Here is a 14,597-nt window from a genome sequence, read left to right as displayed (position 1 = left end):
TGTTGTTATATAATAATTTATTGTGAAATTAAATACTAATTAAATAAAATGATAACATAAATACATTATAATATTAAATACTAATAAAATAAAATGATATTATTAAATATTTATTAAATTAAAATGATAGCTAAATATAATAAAAGAATTAGTGATTATATATTGCCACTAATTTACTATATATCTATTATGTTTTGTTATTATTTTTATAATATTACATTTTAAAGTAAAATAATAACATTAAGTGTTTATTAAAAGAAAATAATAGCTAAATATAATTATCTTTTTATAATATAATATATTTTATAATTAAAATAAAATATTTTTAAATTAAAAATTTAGATCAAAAGATTATCAATAATTGTGCATTAGCACAAGTAAATTGCTACTATATATATAACAAATGCCAAGTTTTTTCATGAGACTTTATGTAGCAAAATTTTATGAATCCATGTTATATTGTTATCTAATGAAAAAATGACATATGATATATTCATAATATATTAACTATAAATTTTTATAAAAGAATTAAATGTGATCTCAAATGCTAATAATGAAAATGATATTTATGACTTATTTAAATATAAAATTATTATATAATATAATTATTATAGCTATTACAAATTAATAATAAATCTTATTATTTTCTATATAATATATATATTTTTGTCTATGTATATATAAATAAAAAATTAATAAAACAGTAAAAGAATAAAAACTTTAAATTTGGATCATAAAAATAGTTTAAAAAATTGTGACATGTTGAATAATTTATTAGTCCAATATAATAAATAGAAAAAGTATCAATTTATGCATATATAATATTAAAAATTATAATAATAATACATAAATAATAAAAAATTTAATAATCTTATTTATTAAGAATAATTATTATTTGGATGTATGAAAATTTATTAGTGCAATGAAATAAATAAAAAAATTAAAATTGATAAGTATATACTTCTCAAGTTTATTTACTTTAGCATATAAAATATAAAAATTTCATAAAAACATATTACATAAAAGATTGATATAAATATAACTAAAAATTTATAAAATAAAAATAAAACTAATTTATTACTAATATAACTATAGATTGAATTATATATAATATATAAAAATAAAGTTTTATAAATATAAAATAAAGTATATACATCCTAATTTAATAAGAAGGATAAATAGACTCATTTAGTTTAACTTTTATAAGTGCATTGTTTCTGTTTCTATAATTAATAATTTGATTGAGGATTTATAAATAGGAGTCTCTACGTAGAAGCGGACATATGTAACCATTTGCATAGCCATCAGTGATGTTAACAGCAGTTTTCCTTCTACTCGGGTTGCTATCTCTTTGGTACCAAGCAATTATTTGCCTTCAACTTTTCTCCGAGCAATGCCATTCATATCCAAACATACTTTTGCATCAAGTCATTATGATCTATGAACAGACAGGAAAACAGTTGTAAAATACAGGAACATTTGTCCATCAGATTGTTAAGGAGCATAATGGTTTACAGAATAGGAACACAGTTGTAAAATGTCTCAAATGAACCAGTATGCAAAGCAGTTCAGACAAAAAAAATTTGCCTAACCATCTTCCTTGATTCGAATCGCTTGCTTGACAACTCCCTTATGCATGTGCCCATCTGCTAGGCGGCTTTGACAGTTATACATCAAAACCACTTAAATTAAAACTGACACCTTAGCACAGTCTGTAGCCTTCGGGATTTTGATAAGAGTAAATCAACCTTGAATTGGAAATTGTCAACCAAGATTTATCAACTGCCTTTTTGCCTGCAAAAGTAATACCACTCAAAGATGTACAATTTTACAGGAGAACATTTAACAGGAACAAACAGAGGATCCTACTAGTATGGTGAAACATTAGTTCATGCATAAAGAATTCTGAATAACGCTTTAGTTTCTAAACAGCCTTTCATGGTTATCATAAAAATGAAAAGCTCATTCGGGTATGTGTGTCATGGCAGTTCTCTTTAGCTTATGATTTGTTTGTGAAATTTGAATGTGCTCCAATTGACTCACTAATGTTTCATTTCATATAGTGGAACAACCGTAGTTCAAAGTAGTTATGTGCTATGCTGAACATCATCTAACATAGAGCATGAGAGTAAACTTAAAATGCACGTTCCATTAGAAAAAATTTCTATCCTCTTTGCCTGCCAAAATGAGCCTTTACATGAGATTCCAAGCAAAAACTAAATGACAAATCTGGTCTGTGCCTTAGCAAGAACATGCAGCACCTCTAAACCCAAAATTTTTCCATTAGAAACTCAAAACTTTCTCCAGCAAACTTCACTGTAAGACTTAATCACTGCTGTGATCCATCAAAGAATTTTTTTCTCCGTGCCTTTTGCTTGGTAAAGTACAGATTTGATGGGTCAAGATGGTGAGGTTTCTATGGGGCTTTAAAGCAAGTCCAACGGGAAGGATAAATTTAGATTTTGGCTTTTGCATAGTAAAAGGGGGCAATGAGAGGAAGATGATACGGCATGTTGGAGAGGGAGTCTAGTAAGAGCAGAGAGGGCTGACACAAAGAGAAGACAGAAAGACAGGCTGTTTTTTCCCTCCTTCTTCTTCCTCTTATATTTTTTTCTCTTCATATACTCAAACAAGTTAGCCAAGTTGGAGTCTTTATGCCATGTTAAGTTAACAAGATTACCAAATGTATATCGGCTTTTCCATCTCAGTAAGTGTAAAATTAGATAGCAGTTATATCCCAGTTAACACTGACAATAGAGGGTTCCAAGCTCCATAACATTTAAGCCATTAACCACAAATTACAAGCAAGGAAAATAAGTGCCTTTACTTGTGTCTAAATCACCAGATACTATATTTAGATTATAATTAAAATATCAAAATTTTCTATCACCGTTTAAACATAATACGTAAACAGAGAGCATAAAAATCAAACAAATAAAAAACAGAAGTTAGCTGGACATGTAAAAAGAAAAAAGATAACTTACATCTTTCTTCCTCTCAACTTCTTCAAGAAATTTCTCAGGATAATCCATATAATCACCACATTCTTTCTTTATAATATCAACAAGATCATTTCTTCCAGCTTCCTCAAGATTCCTAATCAAAATTACAAATGTCAATTTATCTGGTACACAACCCGATTCCTTCATTCTTCCATACATTTCCATTGCCTTTTCAGTAGTACCCACTTTCAAATAAGCCCCAATCATCTCATTGAATGCTCGTGTATCAGGTTTCAACCCTTCTTTCTCTAGTTTCGAAAAGTACCCTTCAGCCATTTCAGTCATCTTATTCTTCCCCAACATCTCAATCATCCCATAATATAGAGTTAAATCTGGTTTGTACCATATCTCCTTTTGCACAAACTCAAACACCTAATAAAACCCTGATTTCAATTCAGATAAAAGAACTTCAAAATGGGTATAAAAATACTCAAACAAAAAGAGAAAAAAAAGAAAGTAGTAAAAGACAGTACCTTCAGTGCTAAATCTAATTCATTTTGGTTTTGCAAAATTTCAAGAACATCAAGCAAATCAGTTTTGAGAAGTCTTGATAATTTAGTGTTGAAAACTTGGTGTAATCTTGGATTTGATGATTTAGCTAATTTGAGTGATTGGATTGCTTGTATAGCTTCTGTTGATACTCTCTTTGACCTCCACAAAGGTTTTCTCGGTCCACCTCTTAGGCTACAGGTTACAAATGATGTTTTGAAGTTGGGCGTTTTGGGAATTTGGAAAATTCTCAGTGGCGGAGGAAACTGGAATTTGAATTTGAGAGAGGCCATTAGAGTAGATTTTCACGGAAGAAGATGATGGTATTGCAAAAATGTGTTGCGGATTTTTGATTTTTGATACTGATATATATAAGCACGTGATGAGCGTGCTATCACGTGACTGGTTTGAAATTTTACAAAAGGTCCTCCTTCAGCAGTTCTATTCTTTTCTAAGGCCGAGCAATTTACCATTTCCCCTCAGAGTTTTGACTTTAATTACATTTTCTTCCCTCTTGTTTGAAAATTGAGTAAAATTGTCCTTAATTTAATAATTTTGAATAATATATACACTTTAGTGCAAACATTATGTTTTAGTCTTTTTATTAAAAAAAAAGAACTCAATATTTAACACTTCATTTTTAAAAGTTAAAAAAATTATAATCCTTTATTTATTAACCATTTAGGAATTAAAAAGCTATATTTTTAGACTCAAAAAGGATGAAAATGTTAATCAAAGTAAGGATGATCTATCTAATAATTTTGGATCAAAAGCAAACTTTTCAAATAGTTTGAAAAACCGATTAAAAATAAATTGTAGGAATTTTCAGCTGTATTCATAAAGTGGCTCAGGTGAATCATCTTTGTGAGGCTAATGAGCCACCTCCTTTGGTGAAAAACTCTTCTTTGTGTTTGAAGTATACACATAATGTGTTTTGATAAAGGTTTACATTTACCTTCTATAAGGTTAGGATTATGATTTTAGGTTTATTATTTATATGTACAGAAATAGGATTATAATTAAAGGGTTAGGTGTTTTTGATAAAGTTAACAAAGCTAGAAAGTATAATGTGCATGCAATATACCAGGATATAATGGAAATAAAAGGTTTTTATACAGAATGAGACAAAGAAAATAATAATAATTAGCACATTTGATATCTTTTTTCCCCTTCTCTATAAGGCTTTTGGCCAACACCAGATACATCACATGCCATCAACACCATTATACTTCAAGGGTAATTTTGGCCTGAACACATCTCAGCAAGAGACTCTATCCCACTAAGTTAAACAATCTTCCTAACTCTTTTTCTTCTTCTCAAAATTGCCAAATTCTTGTGCCAGCTTTTCACATCTTTATAGAATTCTAATCGTTGGCTGGCAGTCAGACATGTGTAAACCAGGATCAACAATATCTTGCACTAACAAGCACTTACAAAAGATGAATAAACAATGAACCCAGAAGATTTTCAGAGTTTATATCTTCCGTTGGCATCAGCAGCGAAAATCCCAAGTCAAGATCTTTTTTACCATCATTTTTCAGTACTCTGATCCTGCTGTGCAACATCTTCCGCTCCACCAGAATAGAATAGAAAAGCCAAGCACATTAGAAGATCTGTCAGCAGAAGACCCACCACATCGAAAACAAATTTTGGAGCAAATAAACCCCACACCTACGAGGAAAGAGAGCAGTAAACAAAGGCAGTAGTGTAAATATAAGTAGAATCAATTACCGACTTAAATGGTCGCCATTACCATTAGATGCCGCCTTTGAATAGTGACACATATTATAGTGGCTGTAACTGTGGTGGCTGTGATGAGTCCAAACATCATATACATCTGAAAAGTACATTCTTATCCATATTAGTCTTTTTAGATGGCTTAGACTACCAAATCATTGAAACATAAACTAATATTGTGTTTGGTTCAAATCCTACAAAAAAATTTCATTTCATCATAAATGAATTTCTAATAGATTTATTTGCAAATGAACTTCTTTCTTTGGTATGATATGTAAATGTAGAATTTATTTAAAAATTGATCTAGAGTTGAAGAGATAAAAGAGAGAAAGAAAGAGGAGAAATGAATAAAAGAAGGAAGATAGGGATGAGAGAAGAAAAATGTATCTGAATCAAGGGTAAATTGCCAATAATAAAAATAAAATCTCATAAATTTAGAATTCATTTAGAAATTCTATCAAATTTGATAAAATTTGATTTAGCTCTATCTGACTCTAAGGATTCAACGAAATAGATTCTCAAATGATTTATGTTTATACCAAACACACGGAATATGGATTTGCAAATGAATTCCGTAAGAACTTCTGGATTTCATTTATGCCAAACATAATGTAACTAGCATCTAAACCTACATGACTAGAAAATTCATACACAAATACTCCTGAAATAAGTTGGACAATTATTTTGTGGCATCACAAAATGGAGAAGTAAAAAAGATACTCACCTGAGATAGCCGTGACAAGATAGAACTTTTCCAGCAGTTGGTCTGACCCAAAGAAGATCGGTGCAGAGCAAGAAATGGAAGCCCAAAAATAGGAAGAATATGTGAAAAACCAAAAGTATCAATTGTAAGAAGGACCGCCTGACGAACTAGGATGAACTCATCAAACCTGAAAAATTCATTGATTGGAAATGATTATTAGTTCCACAGGCAGCCATTATGAATAATCCCAAACATGTGCATGCATGCACATTCCAAGACTCACCCAATAAATGCAGCACCATAGCGGAGGCCATCAAAAGCACACCTGAAAATTTGTAACTCTGGTTAGGGAATGCACGCATAGGTATAAAGCTTCTAAGCTTAGGAATTACTGAGCTATATGATAGCTTGAACTGCTTCAACTATTAGAGAATGAGCTGCAATGATGACCAATGAAACTAATAAAATAGACTAGAAACAGGCTCAGGCACTCAGCATGCATGCAAACATCAAAGTAGGTACAAGCATCTTATCTTACCAGTGACCTGTGGCAAAGAATAGACACACGGCTAAAAGATTCCATTGTGTTACAGCAAGGGGATTGAAATTCAACATTGTAGCAGTCCCGCTAATGGCATCTTCCATATTTTCCAGCTTTTTAATGCAATACCCTGTCAAAAAAGGCTTTTATACAAATACACAAATCCTTTAAAGGAGGGTGACAGCTAATGATACTATTACATTATGGATCAGAAAAGAGGGACACAACTTAAAGAAACATGAAAAAAACACCAAAAATTTTCAAAGCTAAAGAAGAAAAAATCATAAACCACAGCTCAATGATGCAAACTAATAAATATTAAAGCTATAGCAAGAATAAGCAAGCTACAGCAAAGATAAGCACCTCCAATTATGAATGCTAATGCAACCAAGGAACCCTGTTTTCCTGACAAAAGAATGATTGTTGAACTCCAAGCAGATGACAGGGCCACTGTTTTAATTATCAAGCTCCAGTTTCCATCTAAAGGTTTCTCCTTTGTAAAACATTGACCAAATGCCACTAAAGTAAGTTGACCCAGACCAATACCATAAACTAATCTGGGAATATAACTTTTTCCAATTCCTCGAAGCAACAGAACCAGACTCAGTGTGCTACTTTCAGATAGCCAATGTACTGCTATAAGTAAATAACTTGAAATGGTTCCCATGATTATGCATTTCCAAATTCCCCAATAATGGCTGCTAGAAGTGGTTCTATACAATAACCATGCTAATGAGATTATAGCTAAAATTGGCCCAATTTCAGACATATACATCCATATTGGATGCCCTGGGGCAATCCCAAGCATCCACGAGGGAGATGCGCTCATAAATAGAGAAGTAGCAGCCTGCTTTGACAGCCCAACCTCGATGCTGAATCTCAGAATGGATATTAATAGAAGAAATATTACTGCCTGCAAATAAATATCTGAAAAGTCAGCACGATCAATATATATATATATATATAATCAACCTCAAAGGTTACAGGCACATACTTCATATATCATCTTTTTTTTCATGATTGAGTATCGTAACTTGATAATTCCAGTTGTGGCTAACAGAAAACTTGCTACTTTTCCTTCTTCCACTGAGCTCAAGGTTCAGAAAAATGGAATGTCAAAACAGAAGTAGGGAATAATAGGGGACAAGAAGAAAAAGCATTTGTAGAAACATTAGAAGTCAGAACTTACAAATGTAACTATTTGAAAACAAGCTGCCAGCACGTATTGCCACTATAAAGAAAGCAAATACTAAGTCAAAGGAAATCATAGAATTTCCAGGTGTAGGACGGAAAACAGCATATGGCCTATTTGCCTGCTGAATAGCAAGAAACATAACTAAAAGTGACATCAACATAATCCCAAGACCGATGCCCATCATCTTCAAATTAAACTCGGTCCATTTGGAGCGTGCCAACTCCGAAACATTTGAGAGAAAGTTAAAATAAGTGTCGATTTGCCTTAAAAGATCAGGCAACAAGGAGTGGCAGCTTTCATTTTTATATGATAATAAATCCTTAATATGTAACCAATTCTCCTCTGCCTGATTATATACATCTGATATGTGTAGCAAGTCTTCAGAGGAAAATCCAATCATCGATGAAGCTGAATAGACATCAATGTATCTTTTGACCTGCATAAGAAGATATATAAGATCGGAATCCGATGGATTGCGTGTGGAAACAAGCGCATCAAACAAAGACCTTACATCCTGCCAACTAAATCAAGCATTGTATGGAGATGATATATTTGTACCTCTAGTTAATACACATTTCAATGGATCAAGGGGCTATATCCAAAATCCTACCAACTCAGTTCAAAGAGTAGTGATGGAGGCACCTTGCCCTTTTAGTAAGCCATAGCAGGAAAGCCTCTAGTTATTGTTTTCATTTCAATATGTCAGACTATCAACAAATTCATTCCAAGTTTTTGTCTTTAACCTAAAAGAATGGTAGATAACTGGCATACACCAACCAGCTCAAGGCCACACCGGTAATGCAATGGGCCTACTGAATGGGAAAGAACAGGTCATTTACTTAGTAGAATTAAAAACCGAATTGACAGTGTCATTACATGTGTATTTTAAAATCCAAGACCAGTAAAGAAAAAAATATACCTGCCAGGAATTGATGCAAAGTACATTGACATAATTCTGTACCCAGTCTTCCAGTTTTGACAGTTTGCAATCCCCCACTTTAGTTTCCTCCAAATTCCATGTACCAGAACCTAAAGCATATAGTTCAGGGTTAACACGCCCAATGCTGAAAGAAGAGCAAGAATAAACAAATTAAGAAATAGCATTCTCCCGAAACAACGGACTTAATAGAAAGGAGCAACACAGCAGATTATCAAAGCTGATTTAACTGATCAGTACCAAAGTCATCCCATAAACGAAAAAGTATACATGAATAGACTGATGTAGAAGTTAAAATAAAAGGATGCTTACACGGCACCTTCCAAATGGAAAGGATACACCAAGTAAAGCTGACAGTGTCACTGCAAAATCAAGCTGCAGAGAGTTTACCTGAATTAGTACCTTCTACATTTGAAAAAAGCCACAAGTGAATCCCAGTCCAGAGTTTCACTCACCTGATGGAGGGAACTGGTACATATCTCGTTTCCATCCTGAAATCACAAATGGAGAGTGAAATTCACTTAGAAGAAGGACAAACTAGAGCTTTTGCTCATAAGGAGCAAACATCATTCATCAATTTGTCTACTAACCAATGCATTTTCTTTTCTTACAAGTTAGACGGGGTAAGCACAATTGGATCATCTATCGTAACCATTAGAAACATTCTCTAAGCAGTACCTCTTGAGTTTTATTCACTGCATAATAATATTACTTTTAGAATGCAAAATCACGTTCATGTACATTCCTACACCTCTGCCTCCTATTCCCTTGCCCTCTAATATTCATTTCTTACACATTTGGGAAGAAGAAATACAGCCAACCAAATGAATAACATCAAGAAAGAAAACACTCCAATAACATAGGGAAAGAACAAGATCAGCAAGAAGAAGCTAAAGCGAGAGAGGACATATATATCTTGGGGCTGCTAGTATACGTGTGCACTTAAAGATAGTGGCACTACCAGATCTTGTTCACAAGATGAAGTGTCCAGTTCAGATGGAATGGAAAATGGCTGCCGCTTAGAACTCATGGCAAAAATTGATGTTTCCACCTGCATTATATTGTTGGAGTGTCCGTAACCTTAAAAAAGAAAAGAAAAAGAAGTACGAGAAGATGAATTAAATTTCTATAAGAAGAGATATAAAATATACCTCCTCAGCACTGCCTCCACCATGATCACCATTTAATGTTTGTCCATGGTCACCCATCACAAGAAGAAGAGTATTTTCATGTAAGCCACCTGGCCCAGACTGGATCTCTATTTCTTTGATTACTTTCTGAATGTATGAGGCTTAGTTAGGAATCTAATTATAGTGCAAAAATTAAAAGCAGCATGAAACAGCTGTAGCACCCAGTATATAGCAGAATCAGTCATGCCCCAGCCTTCTACCATCCAACAACTCCCACCCCGCCCCCACCCCTCCCCCCCAACCCCATCCTGAAAGAATATTACATGTGAATTGGGACAGGATGTGGAACCTCTATCAGCCCAATATGGTGCAGCCACACACTTTTTTTTTTTCCTTCACTGGACCTTAACTGGTAATCCTTTCAAGCATTGGTTTATCACCTCCCAGCAAACTTTTCACATTTAAGCATACATGATAAATGTGGCTTACCCCAGATAAAAAAAAAAAAAAATTGTTTAAGCAGGGTAATCTTGCTATTTTCTTCAGTGTTTTGCTAACTCTGATCCCTCCATAATTAAGGCTGGGTTCATAACTTCTAACCTTCAACTATACACAAAATCCTGATACAAACGGATCATCATAAGGTTTAAAGTTTGTATGCCAAACCAAAAAGCTTATTTTACAACAGAAGTTGAATATTATTAAGCAGCATTTAGTTTAAACATTATGCTTTTTACTCATAAAAAAGTATTTACTTGAGTTTGGTTCAACAAGCAAAGGTATTGCATTTAAAATTATTTAAAAAAAAAAAGGAGTCAATTGTGAAGTTTCATTATACACGAAAGCAAAATGTAATTTAAAAAACAAAACAAACAACAAAAAATCAGATTGGATATCATGACATTCAGCATGCCTGCTTTTGCAGCAACCAAAATGCAATGGATGCTGTAACTTAAATGTTGCTAAAGGAGCAGAAATTGTTACACCAGAAATAGACACAGAAATGTAAGAAATTAACAGGTAGAGATTCAATGCAAATTTTTATTGCAGTTAATATTGCTGAGCCTCTTGAAACTTAAACCGGCATGAGAAAACCACAACATATAAATATCCCACTAGGTAACCTTAAAACAAGTCACACTGGGTACTTTACAACTTCAAAAAGCCTGAGCAGTTTATCATGCAGTAACATGCCACACTATATTACCTGGACTAGGATTTCCTTCCTTGACATTCGGAAAAGTGAAATGCAAGGTGAACAATACACGTAGAAGCAATTTCAGTTTTAAATAATAGGAATTACCTCTAGCATGAGATTGTACTGCTCCAACTTTTCTATCATTGGCGTAGAATCAACACCAAATATATGCCCAGCATGATCCTGTATCACATAGACCAAACGGGCTCAATTTCCTTATACAAGGAGAGGGCAGTTATGGTTTCTTGTATTAAACTTAAACAACTAGGTCAAATTTTTGGGAACCTGAAAAGCATTTATCCTAGAACTAAGTGAAGAGAGTAACAATCACAGACACATACCATGAAACTCACAGCTATGGTTGATTAATTTATTAACAAATCAAGAAAATGTAGGTCTCCATCAGAAAACAGAAATAATCCATCAAAAATTAATATAATAATTTAGTTCTTGAGAAGCAAACAAGCAATGCATGTAGAGATTGATCTAAAGCACATAACAATGAAAACCTATCTAAATCTACTCATAACACATAAATCCATCTACAGAAATATTACTAACACCAGATATACAAATGTCAAGACACCACAATCTTACCACACCAAGAAAATGTGCAATGAGCACATGCCAGTCATCTTGATATAGGGACGGAAATAAATGTTCAATGCATCCATTGTCTACCTGGGACATTAGAATTTTACCAGAACTATTATTTAATATATTAGGAGACAGAAAAAAAAAAAGGAAAGAAAGAAAACTGCTCAAAAGTGAAAATGATGAACATGATAAAACGACATACTGTGTGTAGATCTTTAACATTAAACGATGGGTAAGGATAAGATTTATTGAAATGATGAGGAAATAACTGAACCCATGTATCATCACCCATCATCAGTGTGCGCTTCCCATTTAGAACCAACTGCAAGTGGGATTATCTCATGAGAATTAAAGTACAATTAGGAGAATGATATAGCTGAAAAAAAGTTAAAAAGCCAAAATATTTCTATAACCAAACTCTGAGGATGTGAGGATAAAAGTTAGCTAGACCTAAACCTGATAAATGATGTTATCTTCAACAATTGCAGGAGCACCAAAGCTATTTCCGACATCAATAAAAGTTGGAAGTCCACCAGTAGTCAAGCCCTGAAAAATGAAAAAAAAGAAGCACTTTTTGTCAACAAAAACTCAGAAAATAACTACATGAATAGAAAAGGTTCAAAATATGGAAACCTTTAGACGTTGAAGACTTGTGGTAGGAGGATCAGCAATAGCTTTGAAAATCTTGGCAGATGACCCTTTTGCCAATTTCTGTAAAATAGGCAGTCTGTCCATCCATGGCTTCTTCTCTGTATCATATGCAATCTCAATATAGCAATAGGAGAACCAAACAATAATGAGTTTGTTAAGGGAAGTATAAATGCAAAAATTGAATTTGATTTACAGTCGGTTTTTATGTCTGGAAGACATATAGTTGATAGAATCAGATATTCTCAATAATTTTTTATTTTAAAAAGCATTTTGAAAGTGATGAAGGCTTTGTCTGGAATAAAGGTGCAAGACCTTTATTTGAGTTCATTTCTTTCAAATTGACTTGATTTTTCTAAGTTGAAAGAATTGAATTCTAGTAGCTAAGAGCATTCCAAACATTAGAATCGACTAAATCAAATTCCAATTAGTAAATTAAACCCCATCATTTTTTGAGTTCATAAAGAATATGACTTAAAGAAAACTGACATGATTATGCAGGAATTCATTTCATTAAACTATTATTGAACACGAATTAGTTAGCGCTGGTAAAGTAACCTGGAAACAATGAGCTTGGAGCAACAAAATCGAACCTGGAAACAGAAATAAACCCAAATAGACTAAGAAAATTGAACCATAAAAGTAAATTAAAAATAATAATAAATAACAAAGAGAGAAAAATGGTAAGTACCTGAGAGCATCCAGAACAATAATAATAATACGATCAACAGCAGGTTTAGTCCAACACTTTTGCTGCTGCTGATTCGGATTACCGATACTAAAATGAGAATCAGAAGATTTATTGTTATTATTATAAAAGCAAGGAGATTCAGATATATCAGAGCATTGACTATAATAAGGAAGCTCTGTTCGAGTCAACAGAAAACCTCTCGTGAATATCACTATACCAATTCCATGTACTACCATTACTATCATCATCATCATCCATTTAGATATTCTTCTCTCCATTTCTTTCTCTCTTTTTTTCCTTATATTTTCGCCAGAAACAGAAACAAAAATGGGCGACATAAATCGTTTTACCGGTCAAAGCCTACGCTCCATACGTTGTCGTTTTGAGCCAACGTCGACGTTTCTATCCCTAACGTCTGAAATAAAAAGTTCTCTTGTACGTCGTCGTTTGACGAGAAAAAAGAAGGCCTCGTTTTAGTGCAGGATCAAATCGGCGTCGTTTTGTTTCTTTTAGTTTTTTGTTTGGTATAAAGAAAAGGTGAGACAGAAAATAAACAATAGCGGAAGGGAAGAACATGGGGATATCGGTGTCTAAACGAGTGAAAGCTGGAGTCGCCAACTCGAGCGAGTTCGACTCAGCTTGTGACTCAGCCTACAATCAGTGTCTCTCACTAACCCAACACGCTTTCCAAGGAGTCTTACCATACCAACTACCAACAGCCTCTAGTCTAATCCACACCGCCATTACCACCACCGCTCACAAAAACAATCTCATCCTCAAGTGGGTTCCGTCTCCTCCAACCCGGACCCAAATAGACTCCGCTCTTCGGGTCGTCCAGCTCAGCAACAAGAAAGACGAGCATGAGCAGGAGGTGATCTTGGGGTGGCCCCAGTTTAAGGAGTGGGCGGTGGTGCTTTACACGGAGGCTGTTGTGGGCAATGCTGGAAAGGCGGTTTTGACTAGAGTACCTCTTGGAGCCGCTGGAATTGTCGGGATTGGAGCTGTGACTAGGTCGGGGATCAATTTGGTTGGGCCGGCGATTGGTGTTTACGCGCTCGGTGTTGCCACTTCTATTTATCTAAGTTTGCGTGGTTAATTAAGGTTTCTCTTCTTAAGGAAAAAATAAATATCGTTGTAGTGGTGATGATCCTAGGGTTGCTATTTATATATGTACACATTGCCACTGTATCTGCCGTTCATTCCTGTAATAATATCATTTCAGGATACATGGCATAACCTGAAATTTTATGTTCATGTGTCGCTTTTGTTATTTGTTCGTTATAGCGACGATATATTTTGGACAAATATATGGGATAATTGGCGACGCATATATTCTCCGCGCCACTGTCTACATCGATAACGTCAAAATGAATTAAACCCGATACTTGTTTAAATTTCTGGTTGGGATACTAATATATAAGTCAGTTTTTATATTTTTTATTAATATTAAATTTTTTATAAATTTTTATAAATTTAACTATTTACATTTATGTAAAAATAAAAAAGTTCAAGATACTTAAATCAATAATTTAAAATTATAATTTAATTTTTTAATCGAAATAATTTATATATATTTTAATTTTTAAAATTTAAATATATATATAAATTAATTTTATAATTAGATAATAATTATTTAAAAATAATATTTAATTATATTTTAATGTTATATTAATTTAAAGATTAATTTTTAATTAAATAATAATTCTTTTAAATATTATATTTACTAATT

At 33.2% G+C, this 14,597-nt stretch overlaps 3 protein-coding genes across 3 annotated transcripts; 1 reads left to right on the top strand and 2 right to left on the bottom strand.

The window, feature by feature from the left end:
- Positions 1-1,368: 1,368 nt before the first annotated feature.
- Positions 1,369-3,845, bottom strand: LOC8263161 (pentatricopeptide repeat-containing protein At1g62350). The gene is made up of 3 exons (XM_002530257.4): positions 3,476-3,845; positions 2,985-3,374; positions 1,369-1,794 (listed from the first exon to the last, which is right to left on the bottom strand). Exons 1-3 carry the CDS (start codon positions 3,782-3,784, stop codon positions 1,765-1,767), a joined length of 729 nt encoding a protein of 242 aa, XP_002530303.3. The 5' UTR covers positions 3,785-3,845; the 3' UTR covers positions 1,369-1,764.
- Positions 3,846-4,582: 737 nt separating this feature from the next.
- Positions 4,583-13,206, bottom strand: LOC8263162 (GPI ethanolamine phosphate transferase 3). The gene is made up of 20 exons (XM_015726075.3): positions 12,869-13,206; positions 12,736-12,770; positions 12,163-12,278; positions 11,986-12,075; positions 11,732-11,851; positions 11,530-11,613; positions 11,038-11,115; positions 9,756-9,881; positions 9,566-9,655; positions 9,060-9,095; positions 8,924-8,979; positions 8,587-8,731; positions 7,662-8,103; positions 7,467-7,558; positions 6,836-7,385; positions 6,470-6,602; positions 6,215-6,256; positions 5,953-6,118; positions 5,245-5,328; positions 4,583-5,162 (listed from the first exon to the last, which is right to left on the bottom strand). Exons 1-20 carry the CDS (start codon positions 13,204-13,206, stop codon positions 5,022-5,024), a joined length of 2,964 nt encoding a protein of 987 aa, XP_015581561.2. The 3' UTR covers positions 4,583-5,021.
- Positions 13,207-13,442: 236 nt separating this feature from the next.
- LOC8263163 lies at positions 13,443-14,122 on the top strand. The gene has a single exon (XM_002530259.4). The coding sequence runs from the start codon at positions 13,443-13,445 to the stop codon at positions 13,962-13,964; it is 522 nt and encodes a 173-aa protein (XP_002530305.2). The 3' UTR covers positions 13,965-14,122.
- Positions 14,123-14,597: the final 475 nt, after the last annotated feature.

Source organism: Ricinus communis, chromosome 8 (assembly GCF_019578655.1).
Source record: "Ricinus communis isolate WT05 ecotype wild-type chromosome 8, ASM1957865v1, whole genome shotgun sequence".
Lineage (NCBI taxonomy): Eukaryota > Viridiplantae > Streptophyta > Magnoliopsida > Malpighiales > Euphorbiaceae > Ricinus > Ricinus communis.
This window is presented reverse-complemented; position numbering and strand designations above follow the sequence as displayed.